Source organism: Alosa alosa, chromosome 5, assembly GCF_017589495.1.
Source record: "Alosa alosa isolate M-15738 ecotype Scorff River chromosome 5, AALO_Geno_1.1, whole genome shotgun sequence".
Classification (NCBI taxonomy): Eukaryota; Metazoa; Chordata; class Actinopteri; order Clupeiformes; family Clupeidae; genus Alosa; species Alosa alosa.
In genome coordinates, this window is record NC_063193.1 from 32,413,359 (window position 1) to 32,436,380 (window position 23,022).

Consider the following 23,022-nt stretch of genomic DNA (forward strand, 5'->3'; position numbering starts at 1 on the left):
CAGAGATCATATCATTTCATTGCTTACTATAAGCACATAATAGTGTAGAGGTGAGTGTGTATGTGTGTGTTTGCACACATGTGGGTGTTTGTGTGTATGTGTAAGTGTGTGTGTGTGTGTGTGTGTGTGTGTGTGTACCTGTGTGTGTGTGTGTGTGTGTGTGTGTACCTGTGTGTGTGTGTGTGTGTGTGTGTGTGTATGTGTGTGTGTGTGTGTGAACCTGTATGTGTGTGTGTGTGTGTGTGTACCTGTGTGTGTGTGTGTACCTGTACGTGTGTGTGTGTGTATGTGTGTGTGCGTGTGTGTGTAAGTATGTGTGCGTGTGTGTGTATGTGTGTGTGCGTAAGTATGTGTGCGTGTGTGTGTAAGTATGTATGTATGTGTGTGTGTGTGTGTGTGTGTGTACCTGTGTGTGTAAGTATGTGTGTGTGTGTGTGTGTGTGTGTACCTGTATGTGTATGTTATCCTGTACAGGTCCCTGTAGAGTGATCTCCTCCATGCGGGGCAGCAGGTCAGAGGAGAGGTACAGGGTGTAGGCCAGGTGCTCGTCCTCCAGGGCAGAGGGGTAGGTGGTGTTGAGCGCGATGCTGCCCCTCCCTGACACCACATACTGCTGACCCACCAACACAGCTGCCAGCACAGACACACACAGACACAGGACAGATGCAGCACAGACACACACAGACACGTGACAGACGCAGAACACACACAGACATGGGACAGATGTGGAACAGAGGACAGACATAACAGACACAGACAGACACAGACAGACACAGACAGACACATACAGATAGGCACAGACATGTGAAAGATGCGGGACAGATACAGAGTCAGGACAGCCACCGCACAGATGCAGACACACACAGCACAGATACAGGACACACACAGCAACAGACACGTATGCAGCACAGATACAGCACACACACAGCAACAGACACGTATGCAGCACAGATACAGCACACACACAGCAACAGACACATACACAGCACACACACAGCACACACACAGCAACAGACACGTATTCAGCACAGATACAGCACACACACAGCAGCAGACACATACACAGCACACACACAGCAACAGAAACATATGCATACACGGGGACAGACACGTATGCAGCACAGATACAGTACACACACAGCAACAGACACATACACAGCACACACACAGCAACAGACACGTATGCAGCACAGATACAGCACACACACAGCAGCAGACACGTATGCAGCACAGATACAGTACACACACAGCAACAGACACATACACAGCACACACACAGCAACAGACACGGATGCAGCACAGATACAGCACACACACAGCAACAGACACGTATGCAGCACAGATACAGCACACACACAGCAACAGACACATACACAGCACACACACAGCAACAGACACGTATGCAGACACGGGACAGCCCCAGCACAGGAACAGGACACACATGGGGAAATTCACATAATCATTCACTTCTTCAGGGACAGGTACAGCAACTGAGGGACTGTACCACTCCTCTGCTACACACACATGCTGCACACGTGAGATCTGCAGTCATATGAGGGTCATGCAGGCCAAGTGCACTAACTCATCCACCTCCCCTAACTCCCTTAGGATTTGCACTGGTGTTGATGCACAGCCTCTCACCCAGGTGTGTGAAAACGGGCCTGGTGTTGATGATGCGGACCTGTGTGGCGTTGATGGGCACCGTCAGGAAGGTGACGTAGTCTACGACACACACACACACACAGTCAGAGAGAGAGATGACAGGTGAAGTAGTCTACGACACACACACACACACACACACAGAGTCAGAGGAAAGAGAGATGACAGGTGAGCTGGTGAGCTGGGTGAGACTGAGTGAGGTGGTTCCAAATGGAGGAAAAGCATTACACATGAAGGAGAGAGAGAGAAACAGATGACAGAGAACAGACGGATACAGATTGAGATAGAGGAACAAGAAAAGAGAGAGAGAAAGGGAGGGAGACAGAGATGCAGACAGGAGGTAGAGAGAGATGGAGGGAGGGAGAGAGAGAGAGAAATGGAGAGAGAGAAAGGGAGGGACACAGAGATGCAGACAGGAGGTAGAGAGAGATGGAGAGAGAAATGGAGGGAGAGAGAGATAGAGAGAGAGAGAGAAATGGAAAGAGAGAAAGGGAGGGACACAGAGATGCAGACAGGAGGTAGAGAGAGATGGAGAGAGAAAGTAATCTCTACCTCTAGCTCCTCCTCCTCCGGTAAGAGAGGGAGGTGAGTTGACAGGTGGACCCATTTCCTCCACACACCCCACACACATCCTCCACCTTCCCAGAATGCAACGCTCCATCACAGCCAAACTCCTGCCAAAAACAAACCATACAGTATGCTCAGGGTCCGAAACAGAACACACACACACACACACACACACACACACACACACACACACACATAACCTTCCCCTAAAGTCTCACTCCATCACAGCCAAGCCTCTTCTACTTCACCAACTCACCTGACCCCCTCCCCCACACACACACACACACACACACACCTGACCAGCGTCCTCTTCCTACATCTCTGGTACCTCCTACAATGTATCTTGAATATTATTCATGTCGGTAAGTTGCTTTGGATAAAAGCGTCTGCTAAGTGAATAAATGTAATAAATGTCTAACTCACCTCATCTGACCAGCGTTCCCTTACCTAATGTCCAGTACCTGACCCCACCTCCCTGACCAGCGTTCCCTTACCTAATGTCCAGTACCTGACCAGCGTTCCCTTACCTAATGTCCAGTACCTGACCCCACCTCACCTGACCAGCGTTCCCTTACCTAATGTCCAGTACCTGCTGACCCCACCTCACCTGACCAGCGTTCCCTTACCTAATGTCCAGTACCTGACCCCACCTCACCTGACCAGTGTTCCTTTACCTAATGTCCAGTACCTGACCAGCGTTCCAATGTCCACTACCTGACCAGCGTTCCCTTACCTAATGTCCACTACCTGACCAGCGTTCCAATGTCCAGTACCTGACCAGCGTTCCCTTACCTAATGTCCAGTACCTGACCCCACCTCACCTGACCAGCGTTCCCTTACCTAATGTCCAGTACCTGACCAGCGTTCCCTTACCTAATGTGCAGTACCTGCTGACCCCACCTCACCTGACCAGCGTTCCCTTACCTAATGTCCAGTACCTGACCAGCGTTCCCTTCCTACATCTCTGGTACCTCCTACAATGTATCTTGAATATTATTCATGTCGGTAAGTTGCTTTGGATAAAAGCGTCTGCTAAGTGAATAAATGTAATAAATGTCTAACTCACCTCATCTGACCAGCGTTCCCTTACCTAATGTGCAGTACCTGCTGACCCCACCTCACCTGACCAGCGTTCCCTTACCTAATGTCCAATACCTGACCAGCTTCCCTTTACCTAATGTCCAGTACCTGACCAGCTGTTCCCTTACCTAATGTCCACTACCTGACCCCACCTCACCTGACCAGCGTCCCCTTACCTAATGTCCACTACCTGACCAGCGTTCCCTTACCAAATGTCCACTACCTGACCCCACCTCACCTGACCAGCGCCCCTACCTAATGTCCAGTACCTGACCCACCTCACCTGACCAGCGTTCCCTTACCTAATGTCCAGTACCTGACCCCCACCTCACCTGACCAGCGTTCCCTTACCTAATGTCCAGCACCTGATCAGCGTACCCTTACCTAATGTCCAGTACCTGACCCCACCTCACCTGACCAGCGTCCCCTTACCTAATGTCCACTACCTGACCAGCGTTCCCTTACCAAATGTCCACTACCTGACCCCACCTCACCTGACCAGCGTCCCCTTACCTAATGTCCAGTACCTGACCCCACCTCACCTGACCAGCGTTCCCTTACCTAATGTCCAGTACCTGACCCCACCTCACCTGACCAGCGTTCCCTTACCTAATGTCCAGTACCTGACCAGCGTTCCCTTACCTAATGTCCAGTACCTGACCCCACCTCACCTGACCAGCGTCCCCTTACCTAATGTCCAGTACCTGACCCCACCTCACCTGACCAGCGTCCCCTTACCTAATGTCAGTACCTGACCAGCGTTCCATACCTAATGTCCAGTATCTGACCCCACCTCACCTGACCAGCGTTCCCTTACCTAATGTCCAGTACCTAACCAGGCGTTTACCTAATGTCAGTACCTGACCCCACCTCCCTGACCAGCGTTCTTTACCTAATGTCCAGTACCTGACCAGCGCGGTTCTTACCTAATGTCCAGTACCCTGACCCCACCTCACCTGACCAGCGCCCCTTACCTAATGTCCAGTACCTGACCAGCGTTCCAATGTCCAGTACCTGACCAGCGTTCCCTTACCTAATGTCCAGTATCTGACCCCACCTCACCTGACCAGCGTTCCCTTACCTAATGTCCAGTACCTGACCCCACCTCACCTGACCAGCGTCCCCTTACCTAATGTCCAGTACCTGACCAGCGTTCCCTTACCTAATGTCCAGTACCTGACCCCACCTCACCTGACCAGCGTTCCCTTACCTAATGTCCAGTACCTAACCAGCGTTCCCTTACCTAATGTCCAGTACCTGACCCCACCTCCCTGACCAGCGTTCCCTTACCTAATGTCCAGTACCTGACCAGCGTTCCCTTACCTAATGTCCAGTACCTGACCCCACCTCACCTGACCAGCGTCCCCTTACCTAATGTCCAGTACCTGACCAGCGTTCCCTTACCTAATGTCCAGTACCTGACCCCACCTCACCTGACCAGCGTCCCTTACCTAATGTCCGGTACCTGACCCCACCTCACCTGACCAGTCTCCCCCTCTAACGCCCAGTACCTGACCCCCACTTCACCTGACCAGCGTCCCCTTACCTAATGTCCAGTACCTGACCAGCGTTCCCTTACCTAATGTCCAGTACCTGACCCCACCTCACCTGACCAGCGTTCCCTTACCTAATGTCCAGTACCTGACCAGCGTTCCCTTACCTAATGTCCAGTACCTGACCCCACCTCCCTGACCAGCGTTCCCTTACCTAATGTCCAGTACCTGACCAGCGTTCCCTTACCTAATGTCCAGTACCTGACCCCACCTCACCTGACCAGCGTCCCCTTACCTAATGTCCACTACCTGACCAGCGTTCCAATGTCCAGTACCTGACCAGCGTTCCCTTACCTAATGTCCAGTACCTGACCCCACCTCACCTGACCAGCGTTCCCTTACCTAATGTGCAGTACCTGCTGACCCCACCTCACCTGACCAGCGTTCCCTTACCTAATGTCCAGTACCTGACCAGCGTTCCCTTCCTACATCTCTGGTACCTCCTACAATGTATCTTGAATATTATTCATGTCGGTAAGTTGCTTTGGATAAAAGCGTCTGCTAAGTGAATAAATGTAATAAATGTCTAACTCACCTCATCTGACCAGCGTTCCCTTACCTAATGTCCAATACCTGACCAGCTTCCCTTTACCTAATGTCCAGTACCTGACCAGCTGTTCCCTTACCTAATGTCCAGTACCTGACCCCACCTCACCTGACCAGCGTCCCCTTACCTAATGTCCACTACCTGACCAGCGTTCCCTTACCAAATGTCCACTACCTGACCCCACCTCACCTGACCAGCGTCCCCTTACCTAATGTCCAGTACCTGACCCCACCTCACCTGACCAGCGTTTCCTTACCTAATGTCCGGTACCTGACCCACCTCACCTGACCAGCGCGGTTTCCTTACCTAATGTCCAGTACCTGACCAGCTGCCTTACCTAATGTGTCGGTACCTGACCCCACCTCACCTGACCAGCGTCCCCTTACCTAATGTCCAGTACCTGACCCCACCTCACCTGACCAGCGTTCCCTTACCTAATGTCCAGTACCTGACCCCACCTCACCTGACCAGTGTTCCTTTACCTAATGTCCGGTACCTGACCAGCGTTCCAATGTCCACTACCTGACCAGCGTTCCTTACCCTGCGCGCCCACTACCTGACCAGCGTTCCAATGTCCAGTACCTGACCAGCATTCCCTTACCTAATGTCCAGTACCTGACCCCACCTCACCTGACCAGCGTTCCCTTACCTAATGTCCAGTACCTGACCAGCGTTCCCCTTACCTAATGTGCAGTACCTGCCCCCACCTCACCTGACCAGCGTTCCTTACCTAATGTCACCTGACCAGCGTTCCTTACCTCCTTGTACCTAATGACCCAGTACCTGACCAGCGTTCCCTTACCTAATGTCCAGTACCTGACCAGCGTTCCCTACCTAATGTCCAGTACCTGCTGACTCCACCTCACCTGACCAGCGTTCCCTTACCTAATGTCCAGTACCTGACCAGCGTTCCCTTACCTAATGTCCAGTACCTGCTGACCCCACCTCACCTGACCAGCGTTCCCTTACCTAATGTCCAGTACCTGACCAGCGTTCCCTTACCTAATGTCCAGTACCTGCTGACCCCACCTCCCTGACCGCCCCTCTCACCTCGCACAGCCCTCTCCCAGGCGATGGTGGCGATCCCCAGGAGCCACGGGGCTGGTGAAAGGGTTCACAGCGCGTCCCATCAGTGAACTTTGACCCGCGGCTGACCATGAAGTCCTCCCCCTCAGACATACACATGAGCTTACACTGCGTGTGACCTGAGAAAGGGACCAATCAGAACCAGGAAATCAACAGGAACAAGGAGCACAGAACTGACAACACAGAGCAGACGGCACAGAGGGTCCTACTGTGTACTGACGCCCCAGACGTAACGAGAGAGAGATAACGAGAGTTGTCCTGTGGCTGCAGCGTCACACAGCAGGACAGTCATGCCATAAGATATTTGTTTGTGTGGCTTGAGTCTAATTTTAAATGGTCAGAGGTCACAGTCTTGCTGCTCTGCTACATAGTGGACCTGATGTGGTCAGTAGTCTTGCTGCTCTGCTACATAGTGGAGCAGATGTGGTCAGTAGTCTTGCTGCTCTGCTACATAGTGGAGCAGATGTGGTCAATGTAGCGTGAAGGGCTGATCGCCCAGCTCACCTGAGACATGTCCCACCGCAGGTGCCCAGGTGTAGCGCGGGGCGTGCCCAGGGGAGAGGGAGAGGGGCTGGGGGTTGGTCTTGGAGCACTGCTGGGCCATGAAGTCCAACTGCGTAGAGACACACGGCTACCGGGAGGGGGGGGCAGAGGGGCAGTGAGAGGAGAGGAGAGGAGTGGGGAGATAATAGTTTTACATTTAGCAGACACTGTACATTGCAGCACATAATCCTCCCGTCTTTGAAATGACATTTTCATACGGTTACACGTTTTCCTGATATTAGGTAGACAACGTATATGGAAGTAACACAAATAAACAACAACAACAACAACAGCAACAGCAACAGCAACAGCAACAGCAACAACAACAACAACTGTTTTGGCGACTAGCATGGCACTCATGTCTATGGGCACGGATGTTTACAAGCATCCTGAGATTTCACCCTGAGCAAAATACATCAGGCTCTCCCGTGCATACGGCCTATCAGCCCCTCCACACAGGCACTCCACTGACACACAGGGCAGAGCAAGGGAGATACAGCAGTAGGACCCTTGATGGCCACTGCACTGTAAACATGACCTTTTGACCTGTACTGTAAATATGACCTGGGGAACGTTACCTGACGGTGACAAAGTTCAGCTTCAGTGTCCACCCCTTCACACTCTCTCCCTCCGAACGCAGGTCTGGGGACAGATACACACTTCAGTGACCATTAACAACAGCGTGGCTGAGCTGTGGGTGTGTAATGTGTGTGTGTGTGTGTGTGTGTGTGTTCATGTGTGTGTGTGTATGTGTGTGTGTGTGTGTGTGTGTGTGTGTGTGTGTGTGTGTGTGTGCATGGGCATGTTTGTGTATTATGTGTATGTGTGTGTGTGTGTGTGTGTGTGTGTGTTGGTGATGGCCCCTCCACAAGTACATGATCAGGGGGAGAACTGGGGAGAACTAGGTGTGTGTGCGTGTGCGTGTGCGTGTGCGTGTGCGTGTTTGTGTTTGTGTTTGTGTTTGTGTGTGTATGTGTGTGTATGTGAGCCTATGTGTATGTGCACATGTAAGTGTGTGTGGGTGTGCATGTGTGTGTGTGTGTGAGAGTCTGTGTGTCTCCCACCTGGGGTTGTTGCACTGGCGCTTCCTGAAGGTGATGCCCCCTCCACAGGTGCGTGAGCAGGGGGAGAACTCGGACCAGCGGGACCAGGAGCCGTGCACCACCATGGAGCCGCTCAGAGAGGAGGGGGAGACACAGCGCCCCTTCAGGCACCACTGGGAACAGCAGCACAGCAGCGCAGCAGCACAGCAGCACAGCAGAGTCAGAGCATAGGGGTAGGGGACACAAGGCAAGGACACCAGGGTTAGAGGACTCAGGGTTAAGAGAGGTGGTGTGTGTGTGTGTGTGTGTGTGTGTGTGTGTGTGTGTGTGTGTGTGTGTAGAGGGCACCTGGTTAGGGGCGCACTCTGTGCCATCCAGCAGTGGCACCAGCAGGCGTGTGCAGGAAGTCTGGTCTCCAGGAGCCGTGTGGCAGGACAGCACACGACACGCTTCCTGAGGAGGACACACACACACACACACACGCACACACATCTCTTAGCTCACCTCTAATAAACACACACACACACACACACACACACACACACACACACACACACACTGCTCAGCTCACCTCTAATAAAACACACACACACACACACACACACACACACACACACTGCTCATCTCACCTCTAATAAACACACACACACACACACACACACACACTGCTCAGCTCACATCTAATAAACACACACACACACATACAGACACACCCACACCCACACACACACACGCACACACACACACACACACACACACACACACACACACACACACACAGACACATACACACACACAGTCACACACCTCTCAGTTCCTCTAATAAAGTCACACACACACACACACACACACACACACACACACACACACACACACACACACATCTCTTAGCTCACCTCTAATAAACACACACACACTCACACACATGCACACACACGCACACACACATGTCCCTGTTAATACCCCAAAAAAGCCTCTATCTCTTTTGGACTGCTATATTACTGTTAATACCCCAGAAAGCCTCTATCTCTTTTGGACTGCTATATTACTGTTAATACCCCAGAAAGCCTCTATCTCTTTTGGGCTGCTATATTACTGTTAATACCCCAGAAAGCCTCTATCTCGTTCGTTATATTACTGGGAGATTTCAAGGTCCAGCAGCTCCCTCTGGACAGGGGGCGGGGTTAATGGGTAGTGGCCCAATTCAATAGGCTCTCTTTGGATATTAAAAACATTGAAAACTGTGTCAGATATTAGTCACTAAGGTGGCATTTTCTTACTGTAAGTTAGAGTCAGTAATATTAGTCACTATGTCCTCTTCTTATTATTGTGTTTTTAAGACAGACAGAATATAAATGGAATGTAATTCCAATGTAATATTTTAACACTTGTAATGTTGATGAATAATTAGTTTTTTACTACAGGACCCCAGGGAGACTAGCGACCCTTTTTAGGCAAGCTAATGGGGATCCTAATAAAGAACTAGATGTACCGCATAGCGGTACAAAATATGACCGCCGCTCAGTCCTGTACATCCGTTCCGCGAAAATAAATCACACTTCAATTTGTCTCCATATTTTACTCCATCCCCCACTCTTTGAAACTTTTGTGTATGCTTGTTTGGCATGCCTGAGTGTGTCGTGTCAGCGGCTGCACAGAAAGTAGCCTACTGGTGCTGAAAAGGTGAATAGATTGTAGAATAGCCAAAGAAGATGTAGCATTGTTATAAAACCTTTAAAATCTCTAAACAATCACAAGTAGGGCAGTTCATCACAGTTCATCCATTGCAACTGGATTGATGAAAGGTCACTTACACCTGTAGGCAACATTGTATTTGGGAAAAGCAAAAGGTATCAGCATGTTATTTATTTATTTATTTATTTATTTATAAACAAAAACATCTCTGTCAGTTCCATGCCGTTTTCAACAGCTATCAAAAAACAAAGGTCATTTTTGGATGGATGGATTTTTGTGAATGTTTCTTCTTCTACATAAGATTTTAGTCATCTTTAGTTCATGTAATACTTTATTGTCAATGCACAAATTAAGTAACAGTAGTCTGAAACGTTATTGTTAATGCACAAATTAAGTAACAGTAGTCTGAAACGAAATGCTGTTTTACATCTAACCAGTGGTGCAAATAACTGACATGTCCAAATGGGCCTTGATGAAATGCGTCGCTAGACTGTTCATACACATTTTAACGGGCCAAAGTTGAAGAGCTGTTGTCCGTTATTGTTTGTGCAAATATAGGCTGATTCATGTTCCCTTGCATTGTGTAACTGAGGTCCATGGCTAGTCTGGCTTTCACCAGACCAAGCTCAATCTTTTAAGAAATCAAAAAATAAATAGCGGGCAGATTAGGCTGGGTTCACCCATATTGTATAATTTTCAGATTGAGATATCCACGCTCTGGCTATTCTAAATGCAAAAATGCATCAGGGAGTTATGACAAAACTGTAACTAACAAACTAGATCCTAATAGAAAGCTGTTAGCTTCCCTAAGCTACAGGTAGGCTTATAAGATAGGCCTATTTACAACATAAATTGTCAATAGGCTATGCTGGCGACACAAATAAAATCTCCTTTGGAAACCAATGGCTACGCCTTACAGTATCAAGCGGACATAAACTGCCATTTCGTGGCGAAAAGTTGTAATAAAATTCACGCAGCTCCATGAGTCAAGGAAAGCGCGAATGAAGTAGCCACTTCTAAATGGGACCCACTACACAGTAGCTTAAGGTGTGTTGCTAAAGCAGCCATCATGAAATGAATAATAATAATAATAAAGCTTTATTTGTATAGCACCTTTCATACACAGAATGCAGCTCAAAGTGCTTTACATTTGAAGCATGTAACACAATAATAGTCAGTCAGTCATTATCAATCACTTTTCTTTGCTGTTTATGTTATACTCAGCAACATATCAAAAATATAGAAAATGACGCCATAAGACTGGCAGCCTTAACCCTCTTACCCCCACAAGCACGCCATATGGCAACTGTGGCAAGAAAAACTCCCATATTCCAGGAAGAAACCTTGAGCAGAACCTGACTTAATAGGGAGCCCATCTGCTTCTGGCTGGCTGCGCCCTCCAATAGTAGCAGATGTAGAATAATCTGAAAATGTAGTCTACAGGATAAGATGAGTTAACTAAAAGCTTTCCTGTACAGGTATGTTTTCAGATCTTTTTAAAATATTTACTGAACTCGCCTGCTTGATGTACAGAGGCAGGGTGTTCCATAGTTTGGGGCATAATGGATAAACGCAGCTTCTCCACTTTGTTTGTGGAGCACTTTGGGTACGATTAAAAGATTAGAATTGGATGATCTAAGTTTCCTTTGTGGTTGATAAGATATTAAAAGCTCAGAGATATATGAAGGTGCTATGCCATTCAGAGCTTTGTAAGTAATTAACATAACCTTAAAATCAATTCTATAGGAAATAGGAGCCAGTGCAGTTCAGTCAACACAGGGGTGATGTGTTCTCTCTTCTTAGTCTTAGTTAAAAAGTCTAGCCGCAGAGTTCTGTATGAGTGCCAATTTCTTTAGATGTTTTTGGGAAGACCAGTGAAAAGTGCATTGCAGTAGTCTAACCTGCTAGTGATAAAGGCGTGAATTAGTTTTTCTGCATCTTGTTGAGTTAAAAAAAGGGCGCACTTTGGCAATGTTTCTCAAGTGGAAATAGGCTGTCTGAGTAACTTTACTGATATGGGGCTTAAAACTTAACTCTGCATCTAAGATGACACCGAGGCTTGTTACTTTTGGTTTGACCTGGTGTGCCAAGTTCCCCAGATTACTAAGAATAATATCTCGCTTTAGTTTTGGTCCTACCAGAAGTACCTCTGTTTTGTCATCATTTAGTTTCAAAAAAGTTTTTGCTCATCCACTGATTAATGGAGGTTAGGCATGCAGTGAGGGAGCAAAGGCCATCTGGGTTAGTTGGCTCCACAGAAAGATACAATTGGGTATCATCTGCGTAGCTGTGGAAGTTTACATTATGCTGACTTATGGCGTTTCCCAATGGGGAGCATATATAGAGAAATAGCAGGGGACCAAGGCAGCTCCCTGGGCCACACCAAAAGGCAAGTCATGTTTTTCAGATACATGATCTCCTAGACTGATATAAAAATCTCTGCCAGTAATGTAGGTTTGAAACCAGTTTAGAGCATTATCAGAGAGACCCACCCACTTCTCGCAAGGCGGTGAATTAGGATGCTATGATCAATGGTGTCAAATGCGCACTCAAATCCAGAAGAATAAGGATTGAGACTTTGTTTGAGTCGGTAGCTAGTCTGAGATCATTGACTATCTTTACTAGAGCCGTTTCTGTGCTGTGATTTGATCTAAAACCTGATTGGAATTTTTCAAGGATACTGTTTTCGTTGAGGAAGGTATTTAACTGATTGCAAACAACTTTTTCAAGTACTTTGCTCAAAAGCGATAGATTTGATATAGGCCTGTAGTTGCTCAGATTGGTATGGTCAAGTTTTGACTTTTTAAGTAAAGGTTTCACAACAGCGGTTTTAAAAGCAGTTGGAAATATACCTGTTATTATTATTATTATTATTATTATTATTATTATCATGAAATGAAGGTGTCATTGGATACTTCACACACACGTGCTTTTTAATTTCACAGACTACAACTACCAAGCTGGAATCAAAGCACATCGATTCCCCTCTCACACCCTGCACGCACCTAAAACAAAATAAACAGGCGTCTCAGTCTCACGCATGTATAGGCAAAACTGTATCAGACGTGGTCTGGGAACCAAACGTTCATTTTCTCGTATTTGAAAAAAATGCCCAGATCCGTTTATTGGCTGCCACGGATGTCTATCAAATGCGTCTGTGCATAGCTCATCATCGTCTTGCTTTCCCACCTGTTCTGTGATTGGTTCCCTATCTCAGGCGAAAATTTGCTCCATGGTCTCCAGGCTGCCTTAGCAGCGTGAATCAAATCGCGCGCAAGGCAGCATGGGAACACCCAGGCTAGCACGTGCAACAAATGACAGTCGAAAGATACAATTACAGTGCTGCTATCAATTTGCTTGGTACAGTATAACCGCATTATAGTTTTCTACAAATGCAATCAATCAAATTGGCCTCCATCACTCAACCAACGCTAACGGTAACATTACCTAGGTCCTTATTATTATTATTATTAAGATTAACGTACCTGCAGTGAAAACCAAGCATGTACGATAAACATCCTCAGATTTATTTCGGCTTCAAAAAGAAATGGAAATTACATTTCATGTGAACATCATCCTATCCTTATTAGACGTTCTCTGCGGTAAACTACACTCCTTGTATGAAGCGTCCATTGTTTTTCCAACCCACTTTTAACTTCCAACAAAATTACATCTCACTGCAACGACGCGCCATCTAGTGGACAAACGACTACTTATCGCCAATACTGGAAATGCAGCCATGATGATGATGATGAATATTTATTTTGGCTTTCTTTTAATCCTACTGAATTTGTAATTATGTATCGGCCGTTCTAATACCGATAGTATGTGGGTGCCTGTGTGTGTGTGCATGTGTATATGTGTGCACCGCCATCTACAGGCCAATGAGTGTACAGTCACTAAATGTACACATAACCTAATTTTTTTTAGACCCCCCCATGGATGAAATTCTACGAAACTTGGCATATCCCCAGAGAATGCCAGGTCAATCATACACATAACATTTGGTCCAGTTCTGAACATCTTAACTGAAGATAGGGGCGATTAAAGCAGAATAATATTGCATTTTCATTTTTTACCGGGGGGGGTGCAAATCACAAATGAGTGATTATGGGCCAGATTGATGTGGGCCTTTGAGACCAACATACCATAAAAGATTCTTCATCCTCAGTGCCACGGTTCAGGTAGTTATTTAGGAAAACTGCTTTTTATGTTCGGGGGCCCAGCACGGGGGGGGGAGACAAAACAAAATTAGTGGGGCTACATACCCACCAAATGTCATGTGCCCCGGTGGTTCGGTGTCCCGGGTATCGTTGACCAAAAATTCAGGAAGTAGATGACGGTAAAAAAAAAAATTTGACCAATCCCTATATGGCCAGCTGGCTAGCTTCGCTAGCGGCAGTCATAATAATGAATAAATAAATAAAAGGTACGGCCTCATCTTTAGTAGTCCCTACCCATCTCATACCCATCTCATCTCATCTCATCTCATACCCATCTCATCTCATACCCATCTCATCTCATACCCATCTCATCTCATACCCATCTCATACCCATCTCATCTCATACCCATCTCATCTCATACCCATCTCATCCCATCTCATCTCTCATACCCATCTCATCTCATACCCATCTCATACCCATCTCATCTCATACCCCCATCTCATCTCATACCCATCTCATACCCATCTCATCTACCCATCCCATCATACCCATCTCATCTCATACCCATCTCATCTCATACCCATCTCATACCCATCTCATCTCATACCCATCTCATCTCATACCCATCCCATCTCATACCCATCTCATCCATCTCATCTCCTTACCCATCTCATCTCATACCCATCTCATCTCATACCCATCTCATCTCATACCCATCTCATCCCATCTCATACCCATCTCATCTCCATACCCATATCTCATACCATCTCATCTCATACCCATCTCATACCCATCTCATCTCATACCCATCTCATACCCATCTCATCTCATACCCATCTCATCTCATCTATACCCATCTCATACCCATCTCATCTACCCATCTCATACCCATCTCATACCCATCTCATCTCATCCCATCTCATACCCATCTCATCTCATACCCATCTCATATACCCATCTCATACCCATCTCATCTCATACCCATCTCATCTCATACCCATCTCATCTCATCTCTCATACCCATCTCACACCCATCATCTACCCATATTTTATCTCATCTCATATTTATCTCATGCCCATCTCATCTCATACCCATCTCTATCTCATGCCCATCTATTCTATATCATCTCCTCATACCTATTCATCTATTCTATCTCATTCCATACCCATCATACCCATCTCATCTCATACCCATCTCATACTCATCTCATCTCATACCCATCTCATACCCATCTCATACCCATCCATCTCATTCTACTCATTCATCTAATGCCATCACTCATCTCATACCCATCTCATACCCATCTCATACTCATCTCATCTCATACCCATCTCATACCCATTACCCATCTCATCTCATACCCATCTCATACCCATCTCATCTCATACCCATCTCATCTCATACCCATCTCATACCCATCTCATCTCATACCCATCTCATACCCATCTCATCTCATCTCATACCCATCTCCATACTCATCTCATCTCATACCCATCTCATACCCATCTCATACTCATACCCATCTCATACTCATCTCATCTCATACCCATCTCATACCCATCTCATCTCATACCCATCTCATACTCATCTCATCTCATACCCATCTCATACCCATCTCATCTCATACCCATCTCATACCCATCTCATCATACCCATCTCATCATCTCATACCCATCTCATACTCATCTCATCTCATACCCATCTCATTCCATCTCATCTCATACCCATCTCATACCCATCTCATACCCATCTCATCTCATACCCATCTCATCTCATACTATTCTCATCTCATACTCATCTCATCTCATACCTATCTCATCTCATACACATCTCATACCCATGTCATCTCATACTCATCTCATACTCATCTCATCTCATACCCATCTCATCTCATACCCATCTCATCTCATACCCATCTCATCTCATATCCATCTCATCTCATACACATCTCATACCCATCTCATCTCATACCCACTTCATCTCATACCCATCTCATCTCATACCCATCTAATCTCATACCCATCTCATGCCCATCTCATACCCATCTCATCTCATACCCACTTCATCTCATACCCACTTCATCTCATACCCATCTCATACCCATCTCATCTCATACCCATCTCATCTCGTACCCATCTCACACCCATCTCATACTCGTCTCATACCCATCTCATACCTGCATGTCAGGCCATAGTTGTTACTACGTTATGACCAGGGCTGTGGGGAGTGAGAGTGAGACACAGTCCAGGCTGATGGAGAGCGAACCATTCATGCCAACAGTGATATCATACCCTATTTAAGATCACAGAAATCAGCCTGGCCTCAAAACATTACCGGCTGACTGGGAATTCTCCCAATTCTCCCAATTCTCCCGATTACCACTCCGCTCCTGAGTCCTATAATGTTCTGAAGCACATGACAAGCTCAGAAATCTGGGATGCTAAAAATATCTACAGGCCTGAACTCAAAACCACCACCTCACTTCTTTCTCCACACACACACACACACACACACACACACACACACACACACACACATACACACACACCTCAGCTCACCCTCAAAACCCAGAAAGCCTCTTTCTCCACACACACACACACACACACACACACACACACACACACACACACATACACACACACCTCAGCTCACCCTCAAAACCCAGAAAGCCTCTTTCTCCACACACACACACACACACACACACACACACACACACACACACACACACACACCTCAGCTCAGCTCTTTCTCCAGCTATGACTCTTACTCACTGTGAGATCACCACTCTCAGAACAGACTGTTCTATCATCATGCCAGTAAAGGTCACAAGCATTTCATTAAGGTTCTCATCAGACTTGCGATTGTTAGTGGGTTCTCACCATGTTAGAAGGTTTTCATCAGACTTGCGATTGTTAGTGGGTTCTCACCGTGTTAGAAGGTTCTCAGTGGACTTGCTAGTGGATTCTTCTCACCATGTAAGAAGGTTCTCATCAGACTTGCGATTGTTAGTGGGTTCTCACCATGTTAGAAGATTCTCAGTGGACTTGCTAGTGGGTTCTCACCATGTTAGAAGATTCTCATCGGACTTGCTAGTGGGTTCTCACCATGTTTGAAGGTTCTCATCGGACTTGCTAGTGGGTTCTCACCATGTTAGAAGGTTCTCATCAGACTTGCTAGTGGGTTTTCTCACCATGTTAGAAGGTTCTCATCGGACTTACTGCCATGTAATGGCTAGTGTGTTCCAAGCACATGATTGGCTAGCTGGTTCTCACCATGTGATTGGCTAGCTGGCTCTCACTCTATGATTGTCTTGCTGCTGATTGGCTGGTGGTGTGTTCTCACCATGTGATTGGTTAGCTGGTTCTCACTATGTGATTGGCTAGCTGGTTCTCAGTATGTGATTGGTTAGCTTGTTCTCACTATGTGATTGGCTAGCTGGCTCTCACTCTATGATTGTCTTGCTGCTGATTGGCTGGTGGTGTGTTCTCACCATGTCATTGGCTGTGAAGGAGCAGGCCCGGGCGGAGCTGCCAAAGGCGATCCTGCACTGGTCGTCCACCCCGTAGTACAGGCCAGGCTTCCAGTCCTGCAGAGAGCCGCCCATCACTGGCAGGTCTGCCACGCACTCAGCTTTCCCTGCGCTGCCAAACAGAGGGAAACACGTGCGCTTAAACACACACACACACACACACACCAGGGCTTGAAAACAAAATTATTTTTTAACGTTCCGTTCCGAACGGTTCAGGTAGGCCTATGTTTAACGTTTTCGTTCTTGCATGCGTTCCGCCACCAACATATCGGTCCTGAACCGGTTCGGACATAAAAATATCGTTCGTTCTTAAAGTTCCGGCAGTGTTTGGCGGGCCTATCAAGTCTATTTTTGTGGACTTTACCTTAGAATAGACGTACTCATTATTTCCCCTTGATTTAGCCTATACCGTAGCTATGCCCAAAAATAATAAATCACAGGCGGCATCCAAAAAGATTCAGATGGGCTATCCATCCCATAGCCTACAGACTTACTGTAGGCCTAACCTATGCCTATAAATAATTTCTTATCAAAAATATTTTCTGGAAACTCCTTACCTGGTTGTAGCCAAGTTTTATCCATATGGAGATCTTCAAAGGCTTGCGCTATAATTCCAACCCTGTTTATAAGCGAACCTGTCTGTTGCTGACAAGGCCTATCTCAAATTTCCCCGTTTAACTCTTCTACATATAATAGGCTATAATTGCGCCAAACATTTCAAATCCGACTTTAAAACGACAAAGGCGTGGACAGGCAAAATAGGCTATGCGCATAGGCGGGCTTTTTTTAGCACAACCCAGGAATATATTTTCCCTGACATAGGATATGCTTTTGTGAAATTTTATAAAATATATAGAGAACGGAAAAAAAAACGTTATTAACCGGTTTTGTGGATTTCAGAATAACGTTTCTGTTCCGGAACAGTTGAAGACCATTTTGTTTTCGTTTCCGTTTCCGCTCCTCGCAAAATTCCGTAAAATTCCGTTCGTTTTCGTTTTTTGTTTTCGTTCCTTGAACCGGTTCGGAGCCCTGACACACACACACACACACTACATCTACAAGAGGTTTAGTCGGCTCAAAGCTGTTTGTTTAGACTGTAAGGCTTCCTGAGATGGATGTGTACAGTGTTTGTTTGAGTGATAAGTGTGTGTTTGAGCAAAACATAAATAGTAAGTAAATAATGTTCCTCTTTGTTTATTTAGGCCCATTTTATGGCTGCTTGAGGCTGGGATGCTGAGAAGTGTTTATTTTGCCTCAACATGATGGGAAGGTGTTTGGTTGTTTAGGAGGTCCAGTATGTCTTGTTTCTTTTCTTTTCAGATCACCCAGCGTCCATGTATTGAGTGACCCCTGCAGGCAGTGCGCTGTAACTACCTGAAGAAGCGGAGCAGCTGCTCCCTGCTGCACTGAGACCAGGTGAGATCCATGCTGTTGTAGCCTCCGTCTGACGCCATCATGAAGCCACTACTGCTGCAGGTGTTACCTGTCCCATCGTGATTTATGCCAAAGCTAACAAACACACAAACAAAAACACAAAAACACAAATAAACACACACTCACAAGCTCATCACGTGTATGAAACCTGCGTTGTGTTGGCTGCATGACTCAGCTCTGCACTCGCACCCGCAACATGCAGAACCTTAAAATGGTAATCGAGTGTGCTAGCAAGTGAGCTAAATCCCCAGGGTGCTAGCATCACTCAGTAGTACGTCTGCTAAGGCGCCAGGAGGAAGCAGTTAACCTCACAAACAACCTGCACATCTGCGTCCCAACTGGCTACTGTTACATGTTCACAATAACGTAACCTGTAAGTGAAATAGCCAGTAAACCCCACATAACATTTTCAGAGATCATGAAAACCCTGTACATTTCTGATGTAGGGTGAGAGCATACGCTGAGACAAGTGTGTGTTGATTTGCAATGAATCAACTATAATACATAATGTGACCAGCAGAGGGAACTAGCTAATGATATGAACATGGTATGTTACGGGGCTGGGAGATGAACAAGAGTAGCTAGAGGTTAGGTCTTGTGGATAATGTTGGTTGGTACATTAAAGTTTGAGCACAAGCTCAGGGTGGATTAAAACCAAGTCTCATCTTTTAGACTCGAATAACACAAAGTGGACTTACTAACTATCCAAATAACACAGAGCTCAGGGTGGATTAAAACCAAGTCTCATCTTTTAGACTCGAATAACACAAAGTGGACTTACTAACTATCCAAATAACACAGAGCTCAGGGTGGGCTGTTACCTGTGTCCGATCTCAGGGAGGGCTGTTACCTGTGTCCGATCTCAGGGAGGGCTGTTACCTGTGTCCGATCTCAGGGAGGGCTGTTACCTGTGTCCGATCTCAGGGTGGGCTGTTACCTGTGTCCGATCTCATGAGCGATGGTGATGCCCAGGTCAAACCCAGTGTCCTCTGTGATGACGCAACTCCATTGGCTGGAGCAGGCTCCGCCCAGCTGAGTCACCCCCCTCACAAGCTTGTTCCCATTGGGCAGCACCAGGTCAAATCTGTGATGAGCCAATGACAAGAGAGAAATAAGGTGACCTCATAGAGGGGGATGGGTGTAATCTAAAAGACACTGCAGCTGCAACTGCAGAAGAGGTTACGGAGTGTTTAGTCTCTATGGGGACCGCAGGCAATTTTATGGCGAGTGTCTTATATGACCATGTCTACAGTATGTGATGTTATGGAGTGTGTGTTCTCTAATGCACACACATATGAGTGTGTGTTTTCTCTGACGGTGTGATATATAGCAGAGGTCTGCGTGTAGTTGGTGAATGTGATGTTATGGAGTACATGCTTTTTAACACACACACATGAGTGTGTGTTTCTTCTGAACGTGTGATAGCAGAAGGTCTGCATGTACGGGGTTAGTGTGAGGTTATGGAGTGTGTGTTCTCTAGCACACACAGGAGTGTGTGTTTTCTCTGACCGTGTGATATATAGCAGAAGGTCTGCATGTAGAGGGTCAGAGTCGTTGGCTGGGTTGACCTTACGACCCCACTGACACACACTTCGCAGAGATGACGAGATGTTGGTGGAGATCTGGATCTCGGGCTGGAGGGCAGAGAGGAGGAAGATGAGAAAGAGCACACACTCATCATACACACTCATCACACACACTCACACTCATCACACACTCATCACACACACTCATCACACACACTCATCACACACTCATCACACACACACTCAACACACACACTCATCACACACACATCACACACACTCATCACACACACTCAACACACACACTCATCATCACACACTCATCACACACACTCATCACACACATTCATCACACACACTCATCACACACACTCATCACACACTCTCATCACACACACTCAACACACACACTCAACACACACTCATCACACACACTCATCACGCACACTCAACACACACTCATCACAGACACTCATCACACACTCATCACACACACTCAACACACACACTCATCACACACACTCAACACACACACTCATCACACACTCATCACACACTCATCACACACACTCATCACACACTCATCACACACACTCAACACACACACTCAACACACACTCATCACACACACTCATCACACACACTCAACACACACACTCAACACACACACTCATCGCACACACTCATCACGCACACTCATCACACACACTCAACACACACTCATCACACACACTCATCACACACACTCAACACACACACACTCATCACACACTCAACACACACTCATCACACACACACTCAACACACACACTCAACACACACTCATCACACACACTCATCACACACTCATCACATACTCATCACACACTCATCATCACACACTCAACACACACTCATCACACACACTCATCACACACTCATCACACACTTATCACACACCCATTACACACCCATCACACACTCAGCACACACTCATCACTGTGGGGGCTTAAAAACACCATCAAGCGCCTGAGTAATGTTTACTCATTAGTTCAGTGTCAAGTTCAAGTTTATTTGTTATATGCTCAATATATCAGGGACAACTGCAGGCTACGATTAAGTGGTTGTGATGATACTCGGGTATTCTACAGGTTACAGCTGAAGAAATATCACACAAATTCACCCTCCTCCACAGAAAACTAATCCCGTCCGAATGGTCACACACTGTACCTCATGAGGGGGGTGACTGACCCTTACATCGTGCTCTGTGAGGATGATCATGCGGACCAGGTGGACTCTTACCTCGTGCTCTGTGAGGATGATCATGCGGACCAGGTGGACTCTTACCTCGTGCTCTGTGAGGATGATCATGCGGACCAGGTGGACTCTCATGTTGGCCCCCAGAGTGGCGTCTCTCAGGAGCTCTGAAGCCTGGAGAGAAGAGGGACACACACACACACACACACACACACACACACACACACACACACACACACACACACACACACACCGTACCACTCATGATGTTGAGGTTGGTGATGAGGATGTATCTCTTGGGGGTCCTGACAATGTACGTACACACACACACACACACACACACACACACACACTCACACACACACTCACACACACACACATACACACACACACACAGTGCAACTCACAATGTTGAGGTTGGTGAGGATGTATCTCTCTGTGTCCTGACGATGCACCTGCTGGACATCAGACCCCACGACCACCAGCAGCTCCAGATGAGACACCTCAGAGCTCAGAGCAGCCCGCCGCTGCCTCTGCTGGACTGGAGGACAAACACACACACACACACACTCATATGCACATTACTAACATACACACATTTACTTACACATTACTTACACAGTATTATAGTATATTCTAAAACTGATAGTTCCGGTCCTTGATTGTGATTGGCTGAATCGCGTTCGATGCCGTTGTAAAATCCAGCATAAACATACACCTTGACCGCTTTTCGTTCTATATTACTGCGCTACCATAACTTGATACAAAAGTTAAGAATGATTATCTCGTTATATTTCTAGTTGCTGTGCCTTTACTTTATGAAACTTTGTCAGGTATTTATACAGTTTTAGAAAAGCAATAAGCCACTCGAGTCCGTAGGTTACACTGACTCTACAACAGCTAAGGGGGGTTTTACTCCGCTAGCGCGTCGTGCCTAACAACATCCCTCAGCTGTTGTAGAATCAGTGTAACCTACGGCCTCTCGGGGCTTATTGCTTAATTGTAGTATTACACAGTGCATTTCCTGATAACAGAATCACAGTCAATAATCAATAAGACACCCCTCTCACAGCTGTTTAGCGCCCAAGCCTGACCTGCACTGGACGAAGGGTTTGTAGCTGCCGTGGGCCTTTGTGGGACGTGTATCCCCTCGAGGGCTTCGTCGGGTGATGGGGTCACAGCTGCTGCAGCCCCAGTAGCCCTCTGGGTGAGGTGCATGCCTATGAGGGTCAGGCTGTGTGGAGGCATGTTGGGTGGTGCCAGGGGGACATGCTTCTGTAGCAGCGGGCGGATGTGCAGCCTCCTCCCCTCCGTCACAACCACACCATGCTGGAACATCACAACCACACCATCACAACC

At 47.0% G+C, this 23,022-nt stretch overlaps 1 protein-coding gene across 1 annotated transcript in view; it reads right to left on the reverse strand.

Annotated features, from left to right (window-relative positions):
- The window catches only part of LOC125294494 (A disintegrin and metalloproteinase with thrombospondin motifs 13-like), a 35,147-nt gene that overhangs the window by 10,135 nt on the left and 1,990 nt on the right, over positions 1 to 23,022 (reverse strand). The window contains 16 exon segments of the mRNA XM_048243295.1: positions 449 to 630; positions 1,642 to 1,722; positions 2,212 to 2,230; positions 2,232 to 2,333; positions 6,457 to 6,611; positions 6,997 to 7,123; positions 7,614 to 7,677; positions 8,100 to 8,251; positions 8,427 to 8,531; positions 17,429 to 17,579; positions 18,842 to 18,976; positions 19,839 to 19,985; positions 20,411 to 20,535; positions 21,754 to 21,837; positions 22,071 to 22,204; positions 22,758 to 22,992. Coding sequence (XP_048099252.1) covers positions 449 to 630; positions 1,642 to 1,722; positions 2,212 to 2,230; positions 2,232 to 2,333; positions 6,457 to 6,611; positions 6,997 to 7,123; positions 7,614 to 7,677; positions 8,100 to 8,251; positions 8,427 to 8,531; positions 17,429 to 17,579; positions 18,842 to 18,976; positions 19,839 to 19,985; positions 20,411 to 20,535; positions 21,754 to 21,837; positions 22,071 to 22,204; positions 22,758 to 22,992 — 1,998 coding nt within the window.